Source organism: Mytilus trossulus, chromosome 8 (genome assembly GCF_036588685.1).
Source record: "Mytilus trossulus isolate FHL-02 chromosome 8, PNRI_Mtr1.1.1.hap1, whole genome shotgun sequence".
Lineage (NCBI taxonomy): Eukaryota > Metazoa > Mollusca > Bivalvia > Mytilida > Mytilidae > Mytilus > Mytilus trossulus.
Window position 1 is genome coordinate 52,527,870 of NC_086380.1, and position 14,414 is coordinate 52,542,283.

The 14,414-nt window shown below is 32.2% G+C and overlaps 2 protein-coding genes across 2 annotated transcripts in view; both read left to right on the plus strand.

Moving 5' to 3' along the window:
• LOC134727751 (ankyrin-1-like) overlaps nucleotides 1-14,414 on the plus strand; it is a 619,083-nt gene that overhangs the window by 101,689 nt on the left and 502,980 nt on the right. The window lies entirely within an intron of this gene.
• Nucleotides 191-14,414, plus strand: part of LOC134681482 (uncharacterized) — a 68,833-nt gene continuing 54,609 nt past the window's right edge. The window contains exons 1-3 of the mRNA XM_063541118.1: nucleotides 191-208; nucleotides 8,793-8,894; nucleotides 14,139-14,240. Of these exons, the coding sequence (XP_063397188.1) occupies nucleotides 191-208; nucleotides 8,793-8,894; nucleotides 14,139-14,240 (222 nt within the window). The remainder of the gene's footprint in view (nucleotides 209-8,792; nucleotides 8,895-14,138; nucleotides 14,241-14,414) is intronic.

Sequence of the window (14,414 nt, forward strand, 5' to 3'; positions counted from 1 at the left end):
TAGTTCAGGATGGTGTGTAAAACAAAACTATTGGGCCGCATCATCCAACTTTTTATAGTGGTTTACTACTTTTGACAATATGAAAGAATACTACTTAGAGATATTACTCGTTTTTATTCAAAAAAAAAATGCAATTTCATTTCAAAAATTCGATTTGTATGTCTTGTGCAAAATCCTTGTTGGACACAATATGGCGGACATTCTAAAGGTAGATAACTTAAAAAAATCAAAGTATTAAAAGAACTGGAAGAATAGAAAAGTATCAAATGTGCTGAAAGAACAGATTCTATTAAAAAAAATGAAATTATAAACAGTTATACATATATCATAACTTCATTGGTGTATTTAAGCTGACCAAATAATTTCCTTTATTTTACATTCATATAAAAAACTGATTGTTGTTAATAAATATCGTTATTCATGTTATTGTTAAGTAAATGAGATGAATTATGATTCGTCAAAGTTTTTAACTAAAAAAACATGTTTCCAAAATCTTAGTAATTATATTGTTTTCTTATGATATTATTAAATGCTGTTATTACTGTACAATTTTCTCCAAACATCTTCTTTTAAACTAAAGCTTGGTGTTGTTTTAATACATAAATACCAAAATTTCAATTTTCTCAAATTTTGTTCACCAAAGAAATATGAAGACAACGGCTAAGTTTTATTTTAGTAACATTTGCATATAAAAAGTAATTTACGATTTTGGTGCTTATTCTTCCAAAATGTCAGAGGAAATGAAATATCCGTGTATAAAATGTACTGAATGTACTGATGATTGTGTCATTGACAAGACATAAAAATCGATTTTCTGAAGATTCCGTGTACTTTTATTTATTATGAACGCCATAAACCTTTATGATAGCTCTTTGTGATTGTATAGCCATTGTTTAATGTATATAAGAATATATATCAAATAAATAAGAAAAAGAATTGTATTGTATAATATTATATAAATATAGAGAACTATAATGAAAAACTCAGCATTTTTTCAGTTTATAAAGGGACATAACTCCAAAACTGTAATTTTGACTTCATCCAATTTCTAACTTAATCTGTGTTTTGAGTTGATAAGCAATGTTTTAAGTTTCATGTCATTTGGTTGAGGCAAACTAAACTGAGAGAACGAAACGAAAAATTCATTAAATGGTATGTCTATTAAAGGGTAAAACTCCTAATTTGTTCAAGTGACGCCACCCAATATCCAACATAATATGTGTTGTGTAAAATTTTATAACATTTGGTTAATGCATCTTATCTTATTTGTATTGCCTTCTCTGATAACTCTTGAGGTCTGCCCATAATGAGACAAAGAATTTGTTGGTTCATTGGTTTGTTGGTGAGAAACATGTTTAATACTACGTTAAGTGTGGTAGCCATGATGTGGCTACTAGTAATATTTGGTGGAGAGAGCTGGAGTAAGCAATGACATTTGATTGAAATATAGATCCCAATCAAGAGAATAAGGTATACAGTATTAGACGAGTATGTCTATGTTAATGTGTTGCCAACTTCCACTGTGTCATATGTTATGTTTATGTATTCTTTGAGGCAAACATTTACATCTCAAACTGGTTTTCAAATTACCTGTACCAATCTTTTCTAAGCACCTATTATTAATTTAACAAGGGAAATTGAATATTATAAAGAGAAAGGGTAAAATAAAGCTAAATTATGTGGACACCATTAATTTACTGAAACACATGAGCGTATCCCTTGCTTTTGAATTAGATCCGTGTTGCTAAGTCTTAAGTTCAATCCAATGTATGGTAAACGTGTGTTTTTTTCGTTTATGTCATTTTGTTGTCAGTATGTTTTCTTTGACTTCATGATTTTGAAGTACCTTTGGTATCTGCATGTGACAATTTGATATCTTTTTTTTTCAAATTCAAATCCTCTGTTACATAAAACAACAAGGTCTATCTATCATAACACGCTAACGTACGGGTTACGCTAAATTAAACTTTATTGATCATCCCCTATGTATTTGGCTATACATCCCATTATGTATGATCATTGGCACAACCATCAATTTTATCTTTTTATAGATGTTTATAATTTTTTACTTTATTAACAACTATTTGCTTACTTTTGCTATCATAATTGATATAAGGTTGAAATAAAATGTATTGGTAATTCATACAGACATATTGGATGATTTTACACTAGTCATGTGTTGGGCCCGTCATAGCGTGGTGTTCGGTGTGAGCCAAGGGTCCGTGTTGAAGACCATACTTTGCCCTTAAATGTTTTTCAAATTGTGACTTTGATGTAGAGCTGTGTTATTGGCACTAAAACTACATATTTTTTTTTATCCATATAGGTTTTCTATTTTACTTTATCAAAATAATTCATTTCTGAAATTTCGTGCGTAAATATTTGTTTTACAATTGTTTATGTTGGCATAATGTGTCTTTGTTAAAAGTATATAACACACATTATTTCTGAAAACAATAGAATAGACATAGTTCATAGCTGGTTACTTATACATAGTTGTACAACAGTGATAGATGATGTGGTCATTGCCCAGGCAAACTATAGAACATTCATCAAAGTCAGAATCCTCACAAAAGGTCTTCATTGTCTATACGAACATATTAGATTATAAGAGTTCGATTATTTTAACAAGTCAATTGGTGAAGGCGTTTATGAAGCTGTATTCGGCTTTATTGAACTATCAAGTTTAATTTCTCCCTTCGGTTTATATCTGTAATCGAGTTAGTATTTAATTCCCAGTTACTACAAATTGGTGTTTGTCATCTACAGTGTAAATGTGGTGAAACAGTATGTTAGCGAGTCAGAAAAGCCATTTCACATAAGAAAGAACGGCCATCGTAGGGACTATAAATGCAAGCCAGATCTTCCTTTCAATCGCAGTTTGATGTCCTCCTTCCACACTAATGCATATCTTCGTCGAATGACCATTTCAATAATAGACCACACCACTGATTGGTCATAGGGAGATAGACTCACTGTAAACATATTTTGAATTAGAAATTAAAAACTGTATCACCAAGTGAGATCATGTAAAATGTAGCATACTTTCTACCCTTCGTCGAGTGTTTACATATCTCAGTTGATACGTTATGCTCGTATATGTTCATACTATACATATTTCATATACGGGAGTGTGTTCATTATGCAGAATGCCCCAACTAAGGCATGATGAGAAAAGGTTAAAAATGATACTCCGTAAATTATATGGATACTAACACAAATTGGTTGATGCATACGATGTATATATTAAAAAGAATATGTGGTATCATTACCTTTGAGACCTCTCTTCAAAAGAGACAAAATGACACAGACATTGACAAATATAGGTCACCGTACAAACTTCCATATTGAGCAAATCCAATACCGCATAGTCAGCCTTAAAAGATACCGAAATAAAAAAAAAAATGAAAAACAATTCATACGTGAAAACTATAGGCCTAGTTTATGTACAACAAATGAACGAGAGGCAAGTTTGTAACACATAAGCAAACGACAAGCACTGAACTACAGGCTCCTGACTTGTGACATGCTCATGCATACAGAAAGAGGCGGGTTCAAGATCTTAGCGGTATCCCAACCCTCCCCTATCCTTGGAAAGTTGAGTAACAGTACAACATAAGAACGAACTATAACAATCAGTAGAAAAAGGCCTAACTCATCAGAAGGATAAAAATGCATATAAAAGTGGACGCGGCCGCGTGTTTGTACATCCCAACCACAACAAACGCTAAGTACATATCTGAGAGTACTCGCAGTTACTAACAGTTTGTTCAAATCCACTTGCAACTAATAAAAAACCATGCATCTAAGATGTGTCTGTGTCTAAACTAATTAAGGACATGTATTATAAGTCTTAGATTGTGTTTACAATTTACGTCGTCTAGTCGTTTAAGTACCAACCGTGACCTGTTTCAGAATATGACTATTTGCTGAGTGTGACTTTGCATTGCTATAAGACATGTCTCGGCATTTGTTTATCAAGCGTCCATGTAGCTAGCTGGTAAAAAAAGATAAGGATAATTGGATAACCGTTAAAATGTTGTCAATATAATATGCACCTTATTTCCTAATGTACTTGAAGTTTAAAAAACCGGAAGATAGAGTTATTTATCAAAAGAACATTGTTTTGATCTATATTGGAATAAGAAAATGTGACGGGATTCGCATTGTGATAACTTTACACCTGATATTACGCATAGTCTCAGATTTTCTTGGAATTTGGTCTGTTGGTAGCTATCGATAAACTAACAAGACATATGTTGACATTTGCCACAAAAATGCATATTTTGATGATAAAAAATTACCCATTTTAAGCAGTTATCATGCATACATTTCAAGCTTTATGAATATTTTGACTATTGTTCATTAAAATATAACACTTTATGAGTAAGATGAAAGATAAAAATTATTTCTGACAAAATGGAAAGAACGGGGCAGCACTGATTTAAATAGTGGAATTTTCAATGTATTCAAGAGGGCAAATTATAGGCATTTTGCATGACATAATTTTACATCCACAACCAATTATTCTAAAATAATTAATGTAAACTATGACTATTGCCAAGGAATAATTTATCAATATAGGTTTGGAAATAGGTTGCTAGGGTGGTTGCTATGGAAACATAAAAGTGTCATTTTTGTTGTTTTGAAAAAGAATTTTGACATTGTTATTAATATAGTTTTAAAACAGTGACAATACAAATGTAAACAATCACTTGGGACATGTTGTGCATTTAATGACCTGAATGTTGACCTCAAGGTCAAAGGTTATTGATGACCTTGACTTTGACCTTCGGTCTTTTTTATGTAATTTTGTCAGAATTTTTTTCAAATAAACACAAAAAGTGTTTAGAAAAAAAGTGCTGAGACCACATTTTGCTTATATTTGGTTAGAAAGCAAAATTCCATAGGTCAAGATTATGTTAAAAGTTCGAAGTAACGACCCTTACTTGATATAAAAGTACCATGCATAGTTGGGTGCAGATTGATACAAACTGTGATAGACATTCAAATTAAAAGTTAAGGGGTCAATATTTTCAACATAAACTTTACCAGCCATTCTCATATAATTAAAAAATGTATAGCAACCATCCTTGTATTGGTGCTTTACTTAAGTTGTAATTCATTCTTCCATTTAGACTCCCAAATTTCTTTTAAAAACAGGTATTGTGTTTCTTATATAATTCACATACATGAGGTTACTCATGTGCATTTCAGTTAATCGCCAGCTACTTTGTCTCTTGTTTTTACTTGACTTACAAAATGTAATGCTGTTTTTTCCAAGTATTTGATCAATTTTACGAAAAATTACCAGTTGAATCATAAAATCCTATACTAGGGCCTTGTGTTTTACTTTTATGTGCTTAATCGTAAATCTTCAATGTATATATAAAAAGTAATGTAACATAACATTATTTTTATTGAAACTAATATGGATTAATGAACAATTTAATAGTAAAAATTACCAACAAGACTTAATCATTAAATCAACATATTTAAAATGTTCATTTCACACTATATAGGCGTTTTGCCTTTAAATGAGTACTGAAGAAGACAATTCAAATAACAGCAATTTTTCTTGTTTCCTAATAATGTACTCTTATTTAGTTAGGCCCCAGTTCAACTAGACCATGATTGCACTACGCCAAATTAAATTCAGATCTTGGTGAGGTCGCGGTATGAGCGGCATAAAAATGTAAATTTTCGTTGCTTTCACGATGCTACGACGTCCTCATTACGCTTCTAAACGATCCCGCTACGATTTTACCATGTTCTTACTACGCTTGTTCTGCGATCTCTCTACGCTTATCAAGATCTTCCTACGCAACATCACGTTCTCACTACGACCATACCACGAGTTCGGCTGCAACATGATCTTACCACGCTTTTACTGCGTTTAAAGTACGTTCTTGATACGTTCATACCGCGATCTTACTACGTTATAAGTAATAACGTCAACATTGTGTTTCATATCAATACAATTCCATTCCTTCTATTTCTGATAAATACATAGATTTCTCGGAAACAATACAGTCATGCCACCAAAATCGTCTAGAACATGTGGGCTTGATGTTAGGCGTTGATGTAGTGGCAGATGCAGCTCTGATAGTAACGAATCCTGATCAAGCTGAGATTTCGGACCGACCATTTAAACCTTAATTACAACCTTGTGCAGGTCCATAAAGCTCAAATGATGATATTTTAGTTAACGATAGCAGATATGACACAGATGTGTCAATAGATATATCAGTATATGAAGACGTAGTATGAGTGCCAATGAGACAACTCTCCATCCAAGTAACAATTTATAAAAGTAAACCATTATAGGCCAAGGTACGGCCGTCAACACGGAGCCTTGGCTCAAAACGAACAGCAAGCTATAAAGGGCCCCCAAAATTACTAGTGTAAAACCATTCAAACGGGAAAGCCATCGGTCTTATCTATATAAACGAGAAGCATGTTTGAGCCGTAAGAGAAAATAAACAAGATCTACTTACAGACAAACAAAACCTGGAGATATATTATATATTTTATGTGAAAATGACAATGAGAATAATGGTCGTAGTATGAACGTAGTCAGGTCGTAGGAAGAGCGTGATGAGAACGTCAAGGGAGTGCTATAGTCGTTCTATGGTCTTGAACAGCGTGGTGTTAACGTGGTATAGTCGTGAATGAATTTAAGATAGATTCATGGTAAACCGGCATCTTGGATTGTACAATTTCAGTACAATTCGGTCTAATTATTTGTCCAAATCTGCAAATTTGGAGACCTATTTGGAATCTAATGTTTAGGCTGTTTATTTATTTAAAGAAAACTTAGTGATTTTATTGTATTTTTCAAAATATTTTAACAAATATCATTTTTGTTTGTAATTACAATCTTTGTTGTCTTCAAATGAGTCATGTAAGGGGAGATTACTCTTTCAGTAAAAAAAATAAACTGGACTAATAGGGAACTTTTTTAATTTTTACTTGTAGCAAGGAAACAAATTCAGTGACACCATTGCTGCCTTTTATTTTCTTAAAACATATACGTATAATAAGACCTATCTTCTCACAATTATTCAATTTCTACCCCAAAGAACTTTTTTTATGCACACCAGTGTGTTTTTTTCAAGAACAATCTAACCAAGTTTATGCAATTTTCAACAATTCGTAGCTTGTTAAATAGCACGGTGACCCATCCTTTTTATTATATTTTTGAAAAAAAGCATAGTAAAAATTTCATTTTAGCAAATTATAAGCAAATTCCTTTCTCAAAAAGTCTATACTTTATAATGATATATCTTAACCATGTAAAATTATTTGTAATTGTGTTTCCTTAATAATTTTTGAATTTTAAGTTTCCTTTTGCTATAATGTGGTATTTTTTATATAAGCTACAATATCACACACAGAAAAATCGTCTTTAGAGGCCAATAACGGTAATGAAAATCAGATGACGATTTCAACGAAGCAGATCTAGTGCTGCTGCTAATCTATCAAATTAAATGTTTCTCTTTCTCTTTTATCGTTTTCAAGATAACAGGCAAAAAAGACAAAACATCAACGAATAATGTGCCTATGAAACACAGATGATGCCCTCGCTTGTATATCATATTTATCAAGATATAAAGGGACATAACTAAAGAATTGTAAAAGTGCAATTATTATGTTTATAAAAGGCATACAACTCCAAAACGATAAAAGTGACGCCACCCAATTTTCAAAGTGATCTGTTTTATGTGGCAATACGCATGGTATATTTTATGTGGCAATACGCATGGTATATTTTATGTGGCAATACGCATGGTATATTTTATGCGGCAATACGCATGGTATATAGGTTTTTTTAACATTTGGCTGAGGCAAACTAAAAATAGAGAACGATAAGGAAGACTCAACATTTTTTCTCTTTATAAAGGGACATAACTCCAAAACTGTAAATTTGACCTCATCCAATTTCGAACTTAATCTGTGTTTTGAGTTAATAAGCAGTGATTTAAGTTTCATATCATTTGGTTGAGGAAAACTAAACTAAGAGAACGGAAACTAAAAATTCATCAAATTGTATGTCCATAAATGGGTATAACACCTAAATTGTTCAAGTGACGCCACCCAATATCCCACATGATATGTGTTGTGTAAATTTTTATAACATTTGGTTGATGCATCTTATCTTATTTGTATTGCCTTCTCTGCTAACTCTGTCTTGAGGTCTGCCCGCAATGATACAAATGATTTGTTGGTTCATTGGTTTGTTGGTGAGAGACATGTTGAATAACACGTTTAGTGACAGTAGCCACATCATGGCTACCAGTATTATTTGGTGGAGAGAGCTGGGGTAAACAATGACCTTTGATTGAAATATAGATCCCAAATCAAGAGAATAAGGTATACAGTATTAGAAGAGTATGTCTATGTTAATGTGTTGCAAACTTCCACTGTGTCATATGTTATGTTCGTGTAATCGTTGAGGCAAACATTTACATCTAAAACTGGTTCTCATATTAGCTGTACCAATTTTGTCTAAGTACTTACAATTTATTAAACAAGTGAAATTGAAAATTGTAAAAAGAAAAGGTAAAATAAAGCACATGCGCGTATCCCTTGCTTTTGGATTAGATCCTTGTTTCTCAGTCGTAAGTTTATATTCAATGTATGGTAAACGTTGTTGTTTTAGTTAATGTCATTTGTTGTCAGTTTGTTTACTATTTATTCTATTTATCTAATCCGTTAGATATCTGTAATACAATTTAATTTTTTAGCGTAATATTGGGAAGGACTTTTAATATTTGAACTGTTTATTTCAGGATGGGAACACTGTTTTACACACAGCTGTTAGGAGTGGAGAACTCGAAATGGTCAAACTGTTACTCAAAACATCAAATATAGATCCTAATCAAAAGAATAAGGTATAAAGTATGAAAAGTTTATGGCTATGTTAATGTGTTGTCAACTTTCATTGTGTCATATGTTTCGTTTATTAAATCGTTGAGCCAACCTCAAACTGGTTTTCAAATTAGCTGTACCAATCATTTCTAAGCACCTATTATTAATTTAACAAGTGAAATTGAATATTATAAAGAGAAAGGGTAAAATAAAGCTAAATTATGTAGACACCATTAATTTACTGAAACACATGAGCGTATCCCTTGCTTTTGAATTAGATCCGTGTTGCTAAGTCTTAAGTTCAATCCAATGTATGGTAACCGTGTGTTTTTTAGTTTACGTCATTTTGTTGTCAGTATGTTTTCTTTGACTTCTTGATTTTGAAGTACCTTTGGTATCTGCATGTGACAATTTGATATCTTTTTTTCAAATTCAAATCCTCTGTTACATAAAACAACAAGGTCTATCTATCATTACACGCTAACGTACGGATTACGCTAAATCAAACTTTAATGATCATTTGCTATGTATTTGTTTATACATCCCATTATGTATGATCATTGGCACAACCATCAATTTTATATTTTTATAGATATTTATAATTTTTTACTTTATTAACAACTATTTGCTTCCTTTTGCTATCATAATTCATATTAGGTTGAAATAAAATGTATTGGTAATTCATACAGACATATTGGATGATTTTACACTTGTCATGTGTGGGGCCCTTTATAGCTTGGTGTTCGGTGTGAGCCAGCGATCCGTGTTGAGTACCGTACTTTGAGCTTTAATGGTCTTCAAATTGCGATTTTGATGAAGAGCTGTTTTATTGGCACTCAAACTACATATTTTTATATCTACATAGTTTTTCTATTTTACTTTATTGAAAGAAATCATTTCTGAAATTTCGTGCGTTAATATTTGTTTTACAATTGTACATGTTGGCATAATGAGTCTTTGTTAAAAGTATATAACACACATTATTTCTGCAAACAATAGAATAGACATAGTTCATAGCTGGTTACTTATACATAGTTGTACAACAGTGATCTATGATGTGGTCATTGCCCAAGCAAAATATAGAACATTTATCAAAGTCAGAATCATCACAGAAAGGTCTTCATTTTTTTATACGAACATATTATATTATAAGAGTTCTATTATTTTATCAAGTCAATTTGTGAAGGCGTTTCTGAAGCTTTATTCGGCTTTATTAAACTATCAAGTTTAATTTCTCCCTTCAGTTTATATCTGTAATCGAGTTAGTATTTAAGTCACAGTTACTACAACATGTTGTTTGTCATCTACAGTGTAAATGTGGTAAAACAGTATGTTAGCGAGTCAGAAAAGCCATTTCACATAAGAAATAACGGCCATCGTAGGGACTACAAATGCAAGCCAGATCTTCCTTTCAATCGCAATTTGAGGTCCCCTGGCCACACTAAAGCATATCTTAGTCGAATGACCATTTCAGTAATAGACCACACCACTGATTGGTCATGGGGGTATAGACTCACTGGAAACTGATTTTGAATAAGCAATTAAAAACTTTAGCACCAAGTTTGATATTTTAAAATGTAGAATACCCTCTACCCCCTCGTCGGTGTTGAGATAACTCAGTTGAAACGTTTTGCTCGTGGATATTCATACTATAAATACTTCGTATACAGGATTGTGTTCCTCATGCAGAATACCCCAACAAAGTCACGATGAGAAAAAATTAAAAATGAAACTCCGTAAACTTTATGGATACTAATATAAATTAGTTGATCCATACGATGTATATACCAAAAAGAAGATGTGGTATGATTAACAATGAGACCTCTCTTCACAAGAGACCAAATGACACAGAAATTTATAAATATAGGTCACCGTACAGCCTTCAATATTAAGCAAGGCCAATACCGCATAGTCAGGTTGAAACAATCCCGAAATAAAAAAATGTAAAACAATTTAAACGTGAAAACTATAAGGCTAGTTGATGTACAAAAAAATAACGAAAAGCAAATATGTAACACATAAGCTAACGACAACCACTGAACAACAGGCTCCTGACTTGTGACAGACACATACATACAGAAAGTTGCGGGGTTAAATATGTTAGCGGGACCCCATCCCTCCCGTACCCTGGGAGAGTGGTTTAACAGTACAACATCAGACCGAACAAATAATCAGTAGTGCTTTTACATCCCAACAACAACAGACACTAAGTACAGATCTGAGAGTACTCGCAGTTACTGACAGCTTGTTTAAAGCCACTAACAACTAATAAAAAAGTCATGCATCTAAGTTGTGTCTATGTCTAAACTATTTTAGGACATGTCTTAGATTGTGTTTACAATTTACGTCGTCTAGTCGTTTAAGTACCAAACGTGACTTGTTCCCGAATATGACGTTTTTGCTGAGTGTGACTTCGCATTGCTATAAGATGTGTCTCGGTATTTGTTTATCCAGCGTTCATGTATTAAGCTACAAATTGTTGATTTGTAATTCTGATCGAATATTGTTTTGTTTCTTACCTTTTGTAGTATGGATTTTTCTTTCTTTTCTACTATTATGTAAAGATAATTAATCAACCAGTTCATTTGTATGATTTTAGATGATAGTAACTATGTAGACGGTATTTATTTGTTTAACACAATTCGATTGTGAAGAAAGGCCGACATAGTTTGATGCACTATTACTTACACAATTCTATATTTATAGTCTTGTTATTGATATAAAATATATCAAATAACTTAATTAGAATTATATTTAATTTTTCGAAATTTACATGTGACGTTACTTTTTGGCGTTGAAACAGTCGTGTGACAGATATACAGTTCATAATTCATTGAAGTTGCTTTTGTGAACTGTTCTTAATTTATTTGTTGTTATTCTGTGGTTAACATGTCGAAATGTACTCTAACTTATATTAGTTTTGTAGATATTTCTCTGTCATCGGTATTTATCCGTTTATTTGTATAGTATTCCTGTTATGTAATGTTGTCAGTTTGCGGAATATTGAATTTTTCCATAAAGTGCGAAGGTTTGGCTAGCCACAAATTCAGGTTCAACCCACTATTTTTCCATTGATTTGTATTGTATTCCCGTCATGTGATGTGATCATTTTAGCGGCATATTTAACATTGCCATAAAGCGCAGAGGATTGTCTAGCGACAGATTCAATTTCAAACACATTTTTTTCTTAAAATGTCCTATACTGAGTCAGAAAAATGGCAGTTGTTATCTAATAGTTCGTTTTTATGTATATTGATGTGTTTCCCTCGGTTTTAGTTAGTAACTCGGATTTGTTTTTTCTCAATCGATTTATGACCTTTTAACACCGATTACATACTTTTGAAAATGTGGTTTCCATTATTTAGCAAACTTCGCAAAAATTGGTAAAAATCATCAATGAAGGCGACTGACAATTTCAGCCACGTGACTTATTTGTAAATCGAGTTTTTACAACTGTTACTGTTTTAACTTTGTCCCTTTATACTTATAGCATTTGAATGATGACACCCAGAGATGCAATATTTATGATGTCGTTATTGAAAGGCAAATCTCCCAAAATCTCCACAAAAGTTTTTGACTTACGATTTTATTCATATCAACTAATTTGCAGATCTTGTATTGTTGATCATGTTTAAAGTTTCTCTCTGACATCAAGAAAGGTGGGATATCAGGGACAAAGGTTGTAAATTTTCTTTACTTCCAATCGAAACAATGTGATGCTGGAAAAAATCAATTCACACGGACTTGTGTAAAATCGTTCAAAAAATTTCTAAGTATACATGTATATATAGGATGTTAATAATTAATCTTTAGCTTTCTGTTTGATGACATTCCATGTGTTGGACTGTATATCAATTCATTCTTTGTTCTTGACTTCATTTAAATGTATTGAAAATTATTGTCAAGAAAGGCGATATTTATGATACAACTAATTTTTTGATTTTTATTACAAGCCTGAATTGATTTAATACCCCTTTATGCATTCATTGTAAGACACTTTTAAATGCTGGTGTACCTATATACAAGTGCATTAAACATACTAATTTAAATAAATCGTTGCCAAAGCCTATCTCAGCACCCAAACTCCATAGATCAGAAGGTGTTTCGAACATCTATTTAGACCAATTAGAATTAACTAATTGACCATGGCCATGTCCACCGTCAGGGGCCTAGGACATTGCATAGTGACACTTATTATAAAAATACTGTAATTTTATTAGGGGCTCGATACCTCATGATCTGTCTGACTAATATTTTTCTATACTCTTTATCTACTTAACCTTGTTTGTCAATTTAACGAACAAAGTTTAGAATCTATTTTCATAATCTGCAACATATCAATTACACAGAGTTTCTGATGTTACTGTGTCTTTCAAGTTTTTATGCCTACGGAAAGCAAACAGAGGTCTTTTATCAAATAAAAAATTTGCCTCTTTGTCATCCTTTAATTTATCCCAGTGTTTTTAAGATATTGTTCTTTATGTGTGATGTCTGTCTTGAAAACATTGTGGAGAATACCAAGGGAGGCGACTGTAATACAGATTTGGGCTTTACCATTAATGTGTCTTTTCTTTGTTTTGCAGTCACTTCCTGCATAACAGTCTTAATTTCATTTTTGGGATATCCCCTTTTAATAAGGCGCTCAGAAAATAACGCATATTGCTTGCAAATCTACTGGATCGTTCGTAAATCTCTTAAAGCGAAGCATTTCTCCTTTAATTATGCCTCTGAAAGGAGAGGATGGGTGGCATGCGGATCTCTTTAAGTATTGATAATTTTCAGTCTTTTTTCGGCAATTTCTTCCCTGAAACGAAACGAAAAAATAGTTATTCGAAAAGCAGATAAAAATACTACCACAGTGATCCTGGATAAAACAGAATATATAAATGAAGGTCTGAGGCAATTGAGTAGTGAGTAGTGAGTAGTACAAAGACAACTGCCAAACTTTGATTAGAAAACTTGCAATCTTTTGAAATTTAGATGATAGCTGAAAACACCTGACCATGATCATGTTTTGTTTATTAGGGTTACAAAATAAGATTAATGCAAATGTACTGTTTCAAAAGAAACGCAATGTACTAAAACATTTTAGACAAACATAATTTTATTTTATATTGTATATTCTGAATTGAGTTATAGTGCATTATTTTATTGAAGTATCAAAATGAGTTATTCCCTTCAACATAATTCAGATATGATTTGTACATGTTTCTTCATTCCCTTTAAGTTCAATGAACCTCGTAACATTTCCAACATTTCTTTTTTAGCATGGGAACACTCCATTTGACATAGCTGCAGAAGAAGAACGATTCGAAATTTTAAAATTGTTATTAGAAAGAACATCTATAGATCCTAAGCAAGTATATAAGGTATGGAATGTACTACTTACGACAATTATCAAACGTTGCGTACCCGACCTAAACAATTATCAGCCTAAATCTACATTTAAGTAACAACTTACAACTAATCTTTTTACCCTTAAAGGGAAACAGACTTACAATACTTTCAAGGAATGCAATGTCATCTACAATGTACACTATGTT